Raw genomic sequence first — 11,957 nt, forward strand, 5'->3', positions numbered from 1 at the left:
TACTGTTGCTTCTTGTCACAGTCTAGTGTTTAAATATGAATTTTGCTGATTGCTTGTTTGCTGTTCAACTCGGTTTGACCCTTTTGAAAAGACAATGAGTCAGCATGTCGGTTAAACGGCAGCACACATCTCACTGTTATGAAAAACAGATGTATTTGTGACAAAGTGCAAACTACCAAAAATGAAATTACTCATTTCTTTTTTCTATTTTTTTAAATAAATAATAGGGTACTGTTGCTTCTTGTTGCCAACTAGGGTTTAAATATGAGATTTGCTGTTTGCTTGTATCTGGGCTTGGCTGTTCTGCTCAATTTGACCCTTTTCAAAAGAAAATGACTCAGCATTTTGGTTACTTTAATGATAAAAAAAGGCAGGACACATCTATTCACCATCATGAAAAATACATGTCTTTGCGACATAGTTTAAGCTAAATGAAATTACTCATTCCTTTTTTCTTTTAAATAAGTAATACTGCTTTTGAAATAAGTAATACTTTTGCCTCTTGTCGCAATCTAGTGTTTAAATATGAATTTTGCCATTTGCTTGTATGTGCGCTTGGCTGTTATGTTCAGTTTTACCCTTTTAAAAAGAAAATGACTCAGCGATTCAGTTACTTATGTAACTAAGAAAAAATGGCAGCACACAAATATCTACATTGTCGTGGAAAACAGTATAAACTCCCAAAACTGAAATTACTTATTTCATTTTGTTGTCTAAATACATGGAAGAAAATACATGAGAAAATGGCTGTGCTTAAGTTGTGAAAGTTAGATAGACTAATACTTTTATGAAAGACTGGAGATGTCCACTGCTAATGTAAAGACTTTGGCTTGTGTTTTGAAAGATTTTTTTTTCCCTAAGAGGAACAGGAAGTAGTAAATGCTAAACTCCATAATATATAAATAACCAAAATATCCAAAAATAACCAAATTTCAAGAATCCCAGTTTTCAAATGAGGGTTGTATGAACTCTTTGTTCTTACCGTCTCAAATCCTCTGTGAGGATGGTCTGGAAAACCTGCCGGCTTGGCCACTTTAAACTCATCCAGCAACAGGAAAGGATCCAAGTTTCTTAGCTTCAAGTAAAATATATAGGAAATATTCATAAGTGTTACTCTTGAAGTGTAACCAAACACTGACAACTGATTGATTTTGCTTGAACTTACTTCCTTCCTACCAATGCTCCTTCGGACCAGAGCGCCGACTCCCTCTGCTTGTTCCACACTGAGAACGGTCTTCAGCAGCTTCCTCACAATCATCTTCTTTGTGCAGAATTTCACGAGACACTGCAAAACATACAGTACCCTTTTGACTTTTTGAAAGCAGAAATGACAACCATTTGTAACTGTGCCGTAACTTTAGTCTATGGTTCTCAAACTGTAACACAAGTACCACATGATGCACTTGAATCAACTAATCAAAAGGCACATAAAGGACATCAATTGTGAAAAACTTATATAAGGAAAAGTCCAGTGCTGAGAGAAACGTAAAACTATTTTTCAGGATTTATACATGGTAATATGTCTGCTGATGTCGGTTGCATAGTACTTTTTATTTGCTGCAGTTATAGACATACATATTGGATTTTCAGATTACTGATTATTAGAACCCTCAGGCTTTCCTGCCTGGAATTCTGACTTTACCATTCTGTTTGTATTTTGTTGCTAGTCTCTTGTTTTCCGCTTGTTTTCTTTTTTTTACAGTACAAAACTTAAAAGTTTTAGATAATAAATTGAAATGGAACATTTACATTATTTCCAAAGACGAATGTTTGCTTTTTATCGGTCCTTCTTTGCTTGTCATCCGTCCTTAGTAACAATCACAACTGAAAAAGTCGAAATGCTGTTGCACAAAATGTGCAAAGAAAAAGGCAGAGAAAAGGCAAAACGTATGCTTCAATACGGATTCTACAGAAATATGGCATGAAGTACGATCAGAAGTTTTCAGATGGACATTTCATAATAAATCGATTTAAAATAAAATGTTTAATTCAACCCAAGATTGTCCCAAATGCTGGCATAGCATGCAGTCATTGAGAAATAGTGGATACACCAGTGTTACGGCAGTGCCTGTATTTTCGATGGATCAGCTGATCATATCAACTGGTGATGAGCTGCTTTAGTTTCTAAAAGACAAAACAGCTTGTAGTAATTTCACAGCAAAGACGCATAAATTGTCACATTATCTCTATTGGACGTCCACCCTTTTCGGCGTCACTTCCCCATTTGCGGCTAAGTTACGCTGCGTAACAATAAAGGTTTGCTGTAACTGCAGCTGTTTTATGGACACGTAGTTTAACACCTACTGCCACTAATATCTCGTTAAGACTTGCCAGACACATTGTGCTCAATAAAGCAGCAATGCAAAGTTTGAACGGTTCCAGCTTTCCGTGGTTTAAAATTTCCACCGTCAGCAGCAAAAACTGAACCGAGCCATCTGTTTTCATTGTGAATCCGCTCACCTGCCTGTATACAAAACCTCACCGCTTTCGTCGGCTTGTAGTGCTTAGAAATCAAATAATTTCAATTTATTTAACATCCCAAGATTAGAAGGCGGAAGTGAGGAAAGGGGGCGGAGCTTAAGACATGACGGTCAAGGTAAAAGAGGAAAACAAGATTTAGCAAAAGTTGAAAAAAGGCATTTTTTAATTTGAAATACATTTAAATAGTTGATTTTATTTTATTTGTAAATATTTTTTTTTTTTTTTACAAAAAATGATTATTATTAATATAAAAAAAATTAACCAAAGTGTGTGGAGTTGGATAAAATCACTTATTTGTTCTGTTGGTCTGTTTTTTCCAACAAGGGGAAGCAACGCAATACCAAACGAAACCCCCCCCCGCCCAACAAAGAAACAAAACTGAAATCAGAACAATCACAAGAAAATCAAAATAATACATACATTTCACAAAAATATAATAAATACATATTTTAAAAATAACATATTTGAAAACATTTAAAGGTGAAGTTCATACCATATCCAAAAGGGTCTTCTGATTTTTTTCTTTTTTCTTTATATTTCAATCCACAAGCCTTCTTCTGCACAGGAGAAAAGTTCAGATTACATAATTTACACATTAAGCAATCCACAGTAAGCCCAACAGAATAAACCTTCATAGAGGCAAATAAGGTGGTGAACAAAGCTTGGTGGTTTACTGTCAGACCTCTTATTTTATTATGTGACAGAATACCATTTGACCAGTATTTTATGCATATTAGTCTCATAACCAGTTGCATCTGAAGGGTTTAGTTAACATTAAAGCCAGAAAAGTCCTTTCATCTGCTGGATATATTCTTCAGTTTTGGATTTCCCTTTCCCCATTTCAGAATCCTGTCCTCTGTCCTGCATCTGATGGTGCATGATGTCCTTGGCAATTCTCATGCTGGCAGCCTGTCCACCAGCTAGATTTACAGCATGAGGACCAACCTGTGAAGGAATATATAAGACTGAAGGACTCAGAACTACAGCTTGTTTCAGAAACCAAGATTTGCTTAGTAAAATGCAACAAAAATGTTTGCCTACCTGAAGAGCAGAGTACTGTCCCATCAGATAGAGTGGGCATCCTTCTGTCCATTGTAAGCTTTCCAATATACAAGGCCACCCATCAATCACCTTTAAAGTGGAAATCCCAGATGCATGTCAATAAACCAAAAGGTTTGTCCAACTGAGACTAAATTCCAAAATTATAACACAAGAGTTAGTTTGGAAACCTAGCCCACCTGGATTGGGAAATGCTTCATCACGTCAGAAAGCAGTGGATCCTGTTTGACGTCAAGTTTGCAGCCGGTGGCGAGCCAGATCCTGTCCCCTGTCCAGTGGTCTCCGGTGCTGAGAGACAGATTCCAGGATTGAGACCTGTAGCACCAGCTGGCCTCGTTCACCTGCACAGTGACCCAATTCAAGTTAACCTTAATTCATGAATAAACCTATTGAGTTCAACTGGCAAAGTCAGCTCATTGCTCATCTTGTTATAATGTAGTGTTCATCCAAGCATTCGTTTATCAGCCACATGAACATTTTTCAGAACCAAACCAATAGCACTCTGCAGGAAAACAGTGAGCTCCGCAACATTTGCTTTAGAATGACTTAAAGAGCAAAGAATAAAAGAAATACAGCATGTATGACAGGAAAGTATGCCTTATCATCTATTTTTTGCCAATGTTTGCGTAACGTTTGCGTAACGTGAACGTTAACCAAATTTGTTCAGTGAGTATGATCAGAAAAAGCTGTGATGCACATTTTCTGATTTTACAGAGTCAGTTTTATTCAAAGTTGTCACAGATATGTATTTACAGGTTGCATTACCTGGCAGAAAGTCTTCAACTCCACCTGTCCGCTCTGTATAAATGGCTGCAGGTGGATGTATGCCTCTGGGGTGATGGCGCCCCCTTTTCTCGCCTGCCGAATCATAGCCAGACGTTTGTGAAGGCTGCGTTCATTGTAGAACTGCCTCAGGTAGGCCTGGCCATCCATCTTGATGCCGTGCTCCACGTGGGAGTAACGGCCTACCAGGCTCTCCACGTCGCCAACATCAAACTGTTTCAGCTACGGAAGAAAGGTTGAACACGGCTACGTTTGGAGATCAAATGTGCCATCATCACAGTGTTGCTTTTATTGGTTGATCCACATGCTGTTTCACGCAGCCACTAGACCTGCAGGTGTTTTCTCAGGACCCATGTGACGTGGTCGGCCCCTTGCTGCAGGGCAATTGATACGACATGAGCGCTGGTCAGACCTCCACCAACTACCATTACTCTCTGTCCTGTCTCACATACTACATGTAATGGACACACATAGTCATAGAAATCTTGTGAAGGAACTCCATAGATCAGTATCAGTGTCAACCTTTAGAATAAATCTAAAGGTTTCATGTAAAAGCAAAGCTTAACATTAGGCTTGAAATAATGTTTTTAAAAAGAAAGATTGAGAGAGTAAAAGTTGTAACCTCCTTGAAGTTCGTTCTATTCAAAGGAGAACTCTTTCTTACCTTGACCCGAAGAAGTCTCCTCCTGTCCTTGACAATCCATTTCTTGGAGCCTTTGCTTAGAGTTTGACAGCTTGTGCATGAGATGAACTGTGTGTTGCAGTCGCCCCTCTGGGAAACTTTCCTCAATGCTTTTTGCCCATTCGGGAACGTTTGACATTTGAACACGGGTTGGACCTGTTGCCAAAACAACCTGCCGGGCTTTTAAGACCCTGCCGTCTTGAAGTTCAACGCAAAAATGTTCAACCTTCTTTCCTGGGTCAACTTCCGCCTGTTCAGTCTCTCTTTGGGCTTCCTGTTCTTCACCCATTCCTTTTGTGTCCCCAGTCACTGGGATGATGCGTTCGACTGTTCCCTTCAGCAGAATTTTGTCTAATTTGTATCTCTTTACCTGCATGTTAGCAAAAAAATAAATAAAAAATTATCTGTGTGTCTTGAAATCCTTCAACACGCAGAATCTTGATGACTCAAGTTCAGAGGATAAAATAATCATTTTATAAAATAATACCTTGCAATGTTGTACCTCAAAACAAACAGTATTGCAACATTTTATGAAGTGAAGCTACTTCACAGAGACAGAAGTGACTTTAAGAGGCATCTTTATTTGGAAAATATTTTTCTGACCTGTTCTTTAAAAAAATCCACACTCAGTTTGGTTCCCGGCAGGCTGAAGGACAAACTCTTCTTCAGCGTTGACGTGACGTTCAGACGTCTCCTCTCCCTCTTGCCAAGCCGCATGTCGTTGAAGAACGCGTTTTCATCCAGAATGTGAACACGGTCCGGAAGGCTGTGAAGCTCTGCTGAACGATCATACATGAGAACAAACTCCTGAAGCGCATTCTGTCACATAAAAAAAAACAAAAAAAAAACATTCAGGCTGTATTTGTATTCCTCATTTCCACTTCAGGGGAAGTTATGTAAATACCTTATTTATAGGGTCTGTGTGCACCAGTGTGTGAGAGCGCAGATGAGGGATGTGCAGGGCTGTAAACTGACTCTCCCACAGACCGGCCCACTCTCCATAGGTGTCCACCACCAGGACACTGAGTGGGGGGCAAACATTGCTTTCTGATGTTGTTGACTTTTTTTCCTGCTGTTCAGTCATCTGTCCTGCAGGGACAAACCAATGTTTGTTTTATTTTTGTACAACCCCTTCAAGTAAAAAAAAAAAAAAAAAAAATGTCAGCAACATTTTCAATACAGCATATATCACAACTCATGATATATTCATATTCAAATTCAATTCATCCAGTTATTTGAAGCATCCATATCATGCAAACGTAGTCATTTGTTTGAAAATACCAACTTGAAAATTTTTTTTCAGAGATTTATTTTTTCCTATCATAGCAAATGAATTTTACTTTGTGCTATAATTAAAAAAAAAAAAAATCAATCTCGATATGGGGGACAACAAGTAAATGTTTGAGAAAACAACTTTTTTTTTAATCATAAAAAATTATTCCATCGAAATGTTTTATTTGTCAGGGACAAGCATTGTCATCCATGCATTGCCCATGTGCTGTAATGAAAGAAAATTAGCAACAAGGTACATAATAACCCCTGGTTAAATGTTAAAAACCACGGTAACACTTTATTTGAAGGGGGGTGAATAAGGCTGACATGACACTGTCATAAACATGACATAACACATGTCATGATCATCAATAAGCCTTCATGAATATTTATGACTGTTGTCATAAAGCGTCATTTGGTAAATTATGACACTTTTAATACAAAGTTGACATTATTCAAAATGTCTTTGTTATGACAACTTGACATTAACCAAGAAATCATTACTGATATAAATTTGTTCTAAAAGTATTACTGATTGCACTTTAAAAATGAGGTAACTTTATGTTATTAAAGGTAAAGTTTAAACAGTAATGATTTCTTGGTTAAATTAAATTAGAAAATACAAGGATAACCTGCACTTTTCTTCTTGGTTTCTGAGCAACATGGTCTCAAAACGACAACATCAGTAAATGTTGCGATGAGCTATGACCACGCTGGCGACTCAGAACCTGTTATTATGCTGCACGTTCAGCAGAGATATAAAAGTACTGTCAGAATCTGTTGAGTTTTACAAAAGGGGACCTGAAGAGTGAACATCTGGTAATTTATGGAACTCAGGGAGAAGAGAATATGTACTAATACAAATAATATATTAATATTCTTTTATCATTTACTATACAGGTCTATGATGTGGAGCCACAGAGCCTGTATGACTTTTGACACAAACCTTCTTTATTTTTGAAAGTTTAGCTTTTGCCCAGAGATTAAGGTGATCCAGGGGATCATAGAAAATACTCATGTGAAATGGACTTTGTGGTGGCTTTGCACATTTGCATGTTGAACTTTTAGAGTTATGTCTTGGTTAAAGTTCTGTTGGTTTTAGTTTTCATTTACCTCTTTTCTTTGACCAGTTCCTGTTATAATTTTGTAATCTGGTTCCTCTGTACATCCTTTGTGTTCCTCTATTTCCTTATTTGTTTTTCACTCTTGTTTATGAATGTTAATTTTATCTTTTGGTCTGTAGTTTGAATTATACAATGCTGGGTTGTGTTTTTCTGAGAGATTCTGAAATTTCCTGGTTTCTGTGGTATTGTGTGTGCAGCCATTCCTCAGATCAGTTTCCCTCAGTTAGTTTAATCTTTTAGTTTCCCACTCAGCTTCTTCCACTTGGTTAACTTGTCTCTCTCATCCTAATTTGTCTAATTAATGATTCCTTCAGTTTCTCACCACATTAAGTCATTAAAAACTTGTCAGGCAGCAGGTGAGCATTTCTATATAACTCATTAAAAAGCGGCAATTTATTAATTGAAATGAGAAATTCAGCCATTGTGTGGGGGATGTTTGGCATTGCTGTTTTAAGAAAGAGTTCATCTTATTGTGACAGGTGTCTCCTTCCTTTGCATAATTTTCTGGAGAATAAATGTTGATTATTAAAGAAAATCAAAACTTGTTGAAGTTACCAAAACTTGTGATGAGGTTTACGACTCTATTAAAGTTCTAAAACTGTATATTCCTGATTCTTCTTTAATAAATTAAAGCAAACATGTTGTACCTGCTGTCGTCCTCCTCTTTCTTCTTTCATCACAGCGTTTGTGTTTGAATGTCTCAAGGTTTGAGAGAGGGGGGTTGGAAATATGTGAGTCATCTTCACGGTCAGAGTCTTGATCAGGGTCAAGGCTGTTGAGCAAGCTCGCCAAGGTCAAGGCATGGGGGCCACTTCCTATTATTAACACATCGAGCATGTCTATCTGAAACCAAGACAGGAACAGACAACAGGACATGACTCCTTATGCTGCTAGAACCCAGACGAGGGAAAATAGCTGAACATTTAGAGCTAGTTCATCAACCGAGTCATAAAAACTCCCGAAACTGAAGCGCACTCAGTTACTGGTGGTTTATTTTGATTAGCGAGCAAAGTGGTTTAAAATGAGTATATATTTATTTCCAGTAATCTGTCCACTTAATCCCCCCGATCATATTTCAGAAAAAGACAGGGAAAAAAAATCCATTATGCAACAAAACAACACCATCATGCAGAACTTCAGTGCAGTACCTGGCAGACTTGTCACTTTTCACCTGCTTGGAGGAAAATTTTGAGCTTCTTCAAGACAGGCATTATGCAGCGGACGGCGGTAGACTTGACGTTTTGCAACATGTGTCTCTCATGTAATTCAATCCTCTCCCATTTGGACTTCCCTGGCTCAGCGGGGAAATCCCAAATTAACTTCTGTAAATGTGCGCTTGAATAAATTTAGTAACACATGCAAGCGCTTGAGTGTCAACACATCAAAACATTGTAAGAAATACCTGCTGTCTAATTCATCACATTCACATGGAAACATGACTGTTAAAATATTTTACTGATAATAGCTTAAACGACTGACGGCAAAGAAGAAAAAAAAATCCTCGCTAAAGGGCTTCATGCATCCAAGGCCTTAAAGAGTTTTGGTACATAAATATAATGAATGTATCAATCAGTTGCTTTAGTTGATCCGCCTTGAGGCAGAATGCTTCTCTGCATACTGATTTTATTCATGCATCATGTGTGACCATGACTTTATCAATAGCCTTTCACCACCGTACTGAGATGGCATCTATGTAGTGAAACTTTTATCACACTGATTTCATCAGTCATACCTTGCCAACTACTCCCGACCACTTTTGCTTGGCTTGAGCAATAACCGTAGAATAAAATATATAAATAATTATTAAGTTCTCCTTCAGTGACTAAAGTCTAAAGAGGAAGTACAGTAATATTTCCTCAATATTTCCCATGCAATCTGTCACAATACAAGACATGCTCTCGTTTCTTCTTTTCTGTTTTGGTTTCTATAAAGGTGACTTACGGTTACGTTATTCGAGTGCTTGCAAAATAACCGCTCAAAAATAAAGGCTGGCTTCCTTTGAGATGTTCTCTGTTTTATTTGTTATCAGGGCATTCAAGCACAGCGTTGTAGAGGGCGATAAGATCACTTCTTTAGGAACCTCTTCTGCTGGCGGCGGTTGATGAAATAGGTTTTTATTATTACAGTTCAACGCCCTTTCTTCCATGTATTTAATAAGTTCTGTTTTCTTAACCAATTCCACACGATACCCCCTTTTAATAAATGTTTATCAAACTTACTTCCTCTTTACAGATCAGTTCCTCTTTTCCAACTGCTGGGGCTCCCTGTATCTGCTTCCCCTTCTCCTCAGCAGTTCAATAGACAGCAAAGCTTTGACAGTCGGCCGTCGCCACCGGCTTCCTTCAACCTTCCACATCATCAGCCAGAGACTCAGCCTCCAACATGGACATGGATGTAGGTTAACTTAATACAGAGCGCCGTTATGCTGCATTTATTTATTATGAGTTGAAATAATTGAAGATTATTTTTGCTTATGTGTTGCAGGATTCCACTGTTAAGGGGAGTGTGTTGATTCGACACGAACTCCACGAGGGGAAGCACTTCTACGAAGTGGAAGAAGTGGTGAAGTACAAAAACAAAACTGGAAAGAGAATGTTCATAAGGTATGATTTTTAATCTTTTTTTCTCTAAACAGTTTGATTCATGTGAAAACGTCAAACAATCGTCGGCTTGAGACAAGGATTCAGTCATAGTGAAAGTGGGATTAATTTATGGCTCTGCATCAGATTTATGACCGCATGAGGTTTAATATCATAACAAAGATCAATGAATGAGCCAGGATTAGGTTTCAGTTGTGACTATTTTTTTTTTTTTTTGTATTTCATCGTGTTTCACTTATATGGAAAATTAAAATAAAATTTAAAAAATCCATTTAAAAATTAGTCTTTTCAGGCTACATTTAATAAAACATAAATGTATTTAATTCATTAGTCCCATCTACTATTTTGAGTCTCCTTAAACTTATGATTTCTGATTAAACTGAGCCAGTTTATAATGATGATAAGAATTTCTAATAATTCATTTCTTGATGTGGTTTAAGGAAAGCACTTTTATTCATGAATATTTGTTAAAGGTTTTATTGGCTCTAATGGCCTTTATTTGATAGTTAATTGACAGGAAAGACATGCAGCAAAGGTCACCAGGCTGGGAATTGAACCTGCAACAGCTGCATTGAGGACTAAGGCCTCCATACATGGGTTGTGCTTAACCCCTGCACCACCACAGCATGCCTGATTCATGAATATTTTAACTCACTTTAGATAACTGATGGAAATTTAAAAGTTTATCTGCAGCTCACTTTTCTGTTAAAGTGCATTAATAGTGTTGTTTGAAAGATTTTTTTTAAATCAGGGATTTCTTATAAACTTTTTCTACATATTTAATATAATTTCTTGAACTTTTCCTTTTCATTTCCCTACTTTCGCCAGAAGAGGAGACAAGCTGATGGAGATAAATGGGGTTGACCTTCAGGACTTAGAACCTGAGGAGCTGGCCAACATGATCTCTGAAGGAAATCCATTGTTGGTATGTCAATTGGCTCTTTCAAAAAGAAACTGTGCCTTGTAAACCTTAAATGCTTTAGGATTTTTGTAACCTTAGAGCCAGAAGTTTCCATGTATTGAATATGTGGCAAAACTGGACGAAACCACATGCCATATTTTTAGATTTTTGTCAAAACTTTTACAAACCGTGTCTCATTTCCTGCCATGACATAGTTGTGCACTACTTTGCACTGGCTTATTAGAAATGGGCTAAGAAATTGCACAAAAAACAAAATTCTTTCTCTGACTGAGTGGTGTCACAGAGACATGAAGAGCCTTTTTAAATACATTGAACTTCTGTGGCCATTTGCACTGAAAGACATTTTTTGCTTCTTCAGTCAGTGCAGAAGAGAGAAAAAGAGTCTGAACAGGAGGAGCAGCTGCCCCTAGATGAGGACACCTTGCAGCCCTATGACAAGGAGTCCACTGTCCTGAGTTTTTCCTGGGAGTTGAAGAGGGAGGAAGACACAGAAGAAGGAGAGAAAAACGAGCCAACAGATATAGAGGGGAATGTGTGCGAAGATATGTGCAAGGAGAATGGGGAGAGCAGAGACCTCCTTGTAATTCACATGACGAACACCAGCATCGCTGTGGTGGGATCCAGGGGCTGTGAAGAATTTGAGGGGACAGGATGCACCGTCGACGACATCGTGTTGGTGGCAGATTCCAGCGTAGTGACATGTGGTGAGTTCAGAGGTTTTACTTCTCGCTTCGTCTTTGTGTCCAAAGTCACCATATTTAATCCTGATTACAGGAGCCGATATTTAATTTTAAAGTAAAAAATGTATGATGTACACTGAATGATTAAAGTATAGGTGTCAGCAGACAAGTTTAGTCCACGTATGATGTTGAAACAGCATTTGTGTGTGTGTGTGTGTGTGTGTGTGTGTGCGTGTGTGTGCGCATGTGTGTGTGTGTGTGTGTGGGGGTGTGTGTGTGTGTGTGTGTGTGTGTGGGGGGGGGGGGGGGGGGGGGGGGGGGGGGGGGGTGTTTTTTTTTTTTCGGTTTTGTTAG

The 11,957-nt window shown here is 38.1% G+C and overlaps 3 protein-coding genes across 6 annotated transcripts in view; 1 reads left to right on the plus strand and 2 right to left on the minus strand.

The window, feature by feature from the left end:
- pir (pirin) overlaps positions 1 to 2,588 on the minus strand; it is a 21,836-nt gene extending 19,248 nt beyond the window's left edge. For both annotated transcript variants that reach the window (XR_001425907.1, XM_015039824.1), the window contains exons 1-3: positions 2,461 to 2,588; positions 1,166 to 1,285; positions 983 to 1,075 (exon numbers count right to left, since the gene is read on the minus strand). Coding sequence is in view for 1 of the 2 variants with exons in the window: in XM_015039824.1 (XP_014895310.1) it covers positions 983 to 1,075; positions 1,166 to 1,258 (186 nt within the window). In the remaining variant the exon portion in view is untranslated. The remainder of the gene's footprint in view (positions 1 to 982; positions 1,076 to 1,165; positions 1,286 to 2,460) is intronic.
- A 628-nt stretch (positions 2,589 to 3,216) lies between these two features.
- On the minus strand, positions 3,217 to 8,655 carry LOC106952007 (uncharacterized). 2 transcript variants are annotated; one of them, XM_015039826.1, is made up of 10 exons: positions 8,550 to 8,655; positions 8,049 to 8,240; positions 5,910 to 6,094; positions 5,609 to 5,824; positions 4,988 to 5,375; positions 4,653 to 4,774; positions 4,306 to 4,545; positions 3,720 to 3,881; positions 3,523 to 3,612; positions 3,217 to 3,426 (listed from the first exon to the last, which is right to left on the minus strand). In XM_015039826.1, exons 2-10 carry the CDS (start codon positions 8,236 to 8,238, stop codon positions 3,256 to 3,258), a joined length of 1,764 nt encoding a protein of 587 aa, XP_014895312.1. In that variant the 5' UTR covers positions 8,239 to 8,240; positions 8,550 to 8,655; the 3' UTR covers positions 3,217 to 3,255. The 2 variants fall into 2 exon arrangements, with proteins under 2 accessions (XP_014895312.1, XP_014895311.1); XM_015039825.1 differs by having other exon boundaries at positions 8,049 to 8,244.
- A 1,031-nt stretch (positions 8,656 to 9,686) lies between these two features.
- LOC106952009 (uncharacterized) overlaps positions 9,687 to 11,957 on the plus strand; it is a 13,728-nt gene continuing 11,457 nt past the window's right edge. The window contains exons 1-4 of one of the 2 annotated variants that reach the window (XM_015039829.1): positions 9,687 to 9,795; positions 9,886 to 10,004; positions 10,830 to 10,926; positions 11,282 to 11,627. In XM_015039829.1, the coding sequence (XP_014895315.1) occupies positions 9,784 to 9,795; positions 9,886 to 10,004; positions 10,830 to 10,926; positions 11,282 to 11,627 (574 nt within the window). In that variant the 5' untranslated portion in view covers positions 9,687 to 9,783. The remainder of the gene's footprint in view (positions 9,796 to 9,885; positions 10,005 to 10,829; positions 10,927 to 11,281; positions 11,628 to 11,957) is intronic. The other variant, XM_015039830.1, reaches the window with a different exon arrangement.

This window comes from Poecilia latipinna, unplaced genomic scaffold (genome assembly GCF_001443285.1).
Source record: "Poecilia latipinna isolate Pla-1442-1.1 unplaced genomic scaffold, P_latipinna-1.0 Scaffold488, whole genome shotgun sequence".
Lineage (NCBI taxonomy): Eukaryota > Metazoa > Chordata > Actinopteri > Cyprinodontiformes > Poeciliidae > Poecilia > Poecilia latipinna.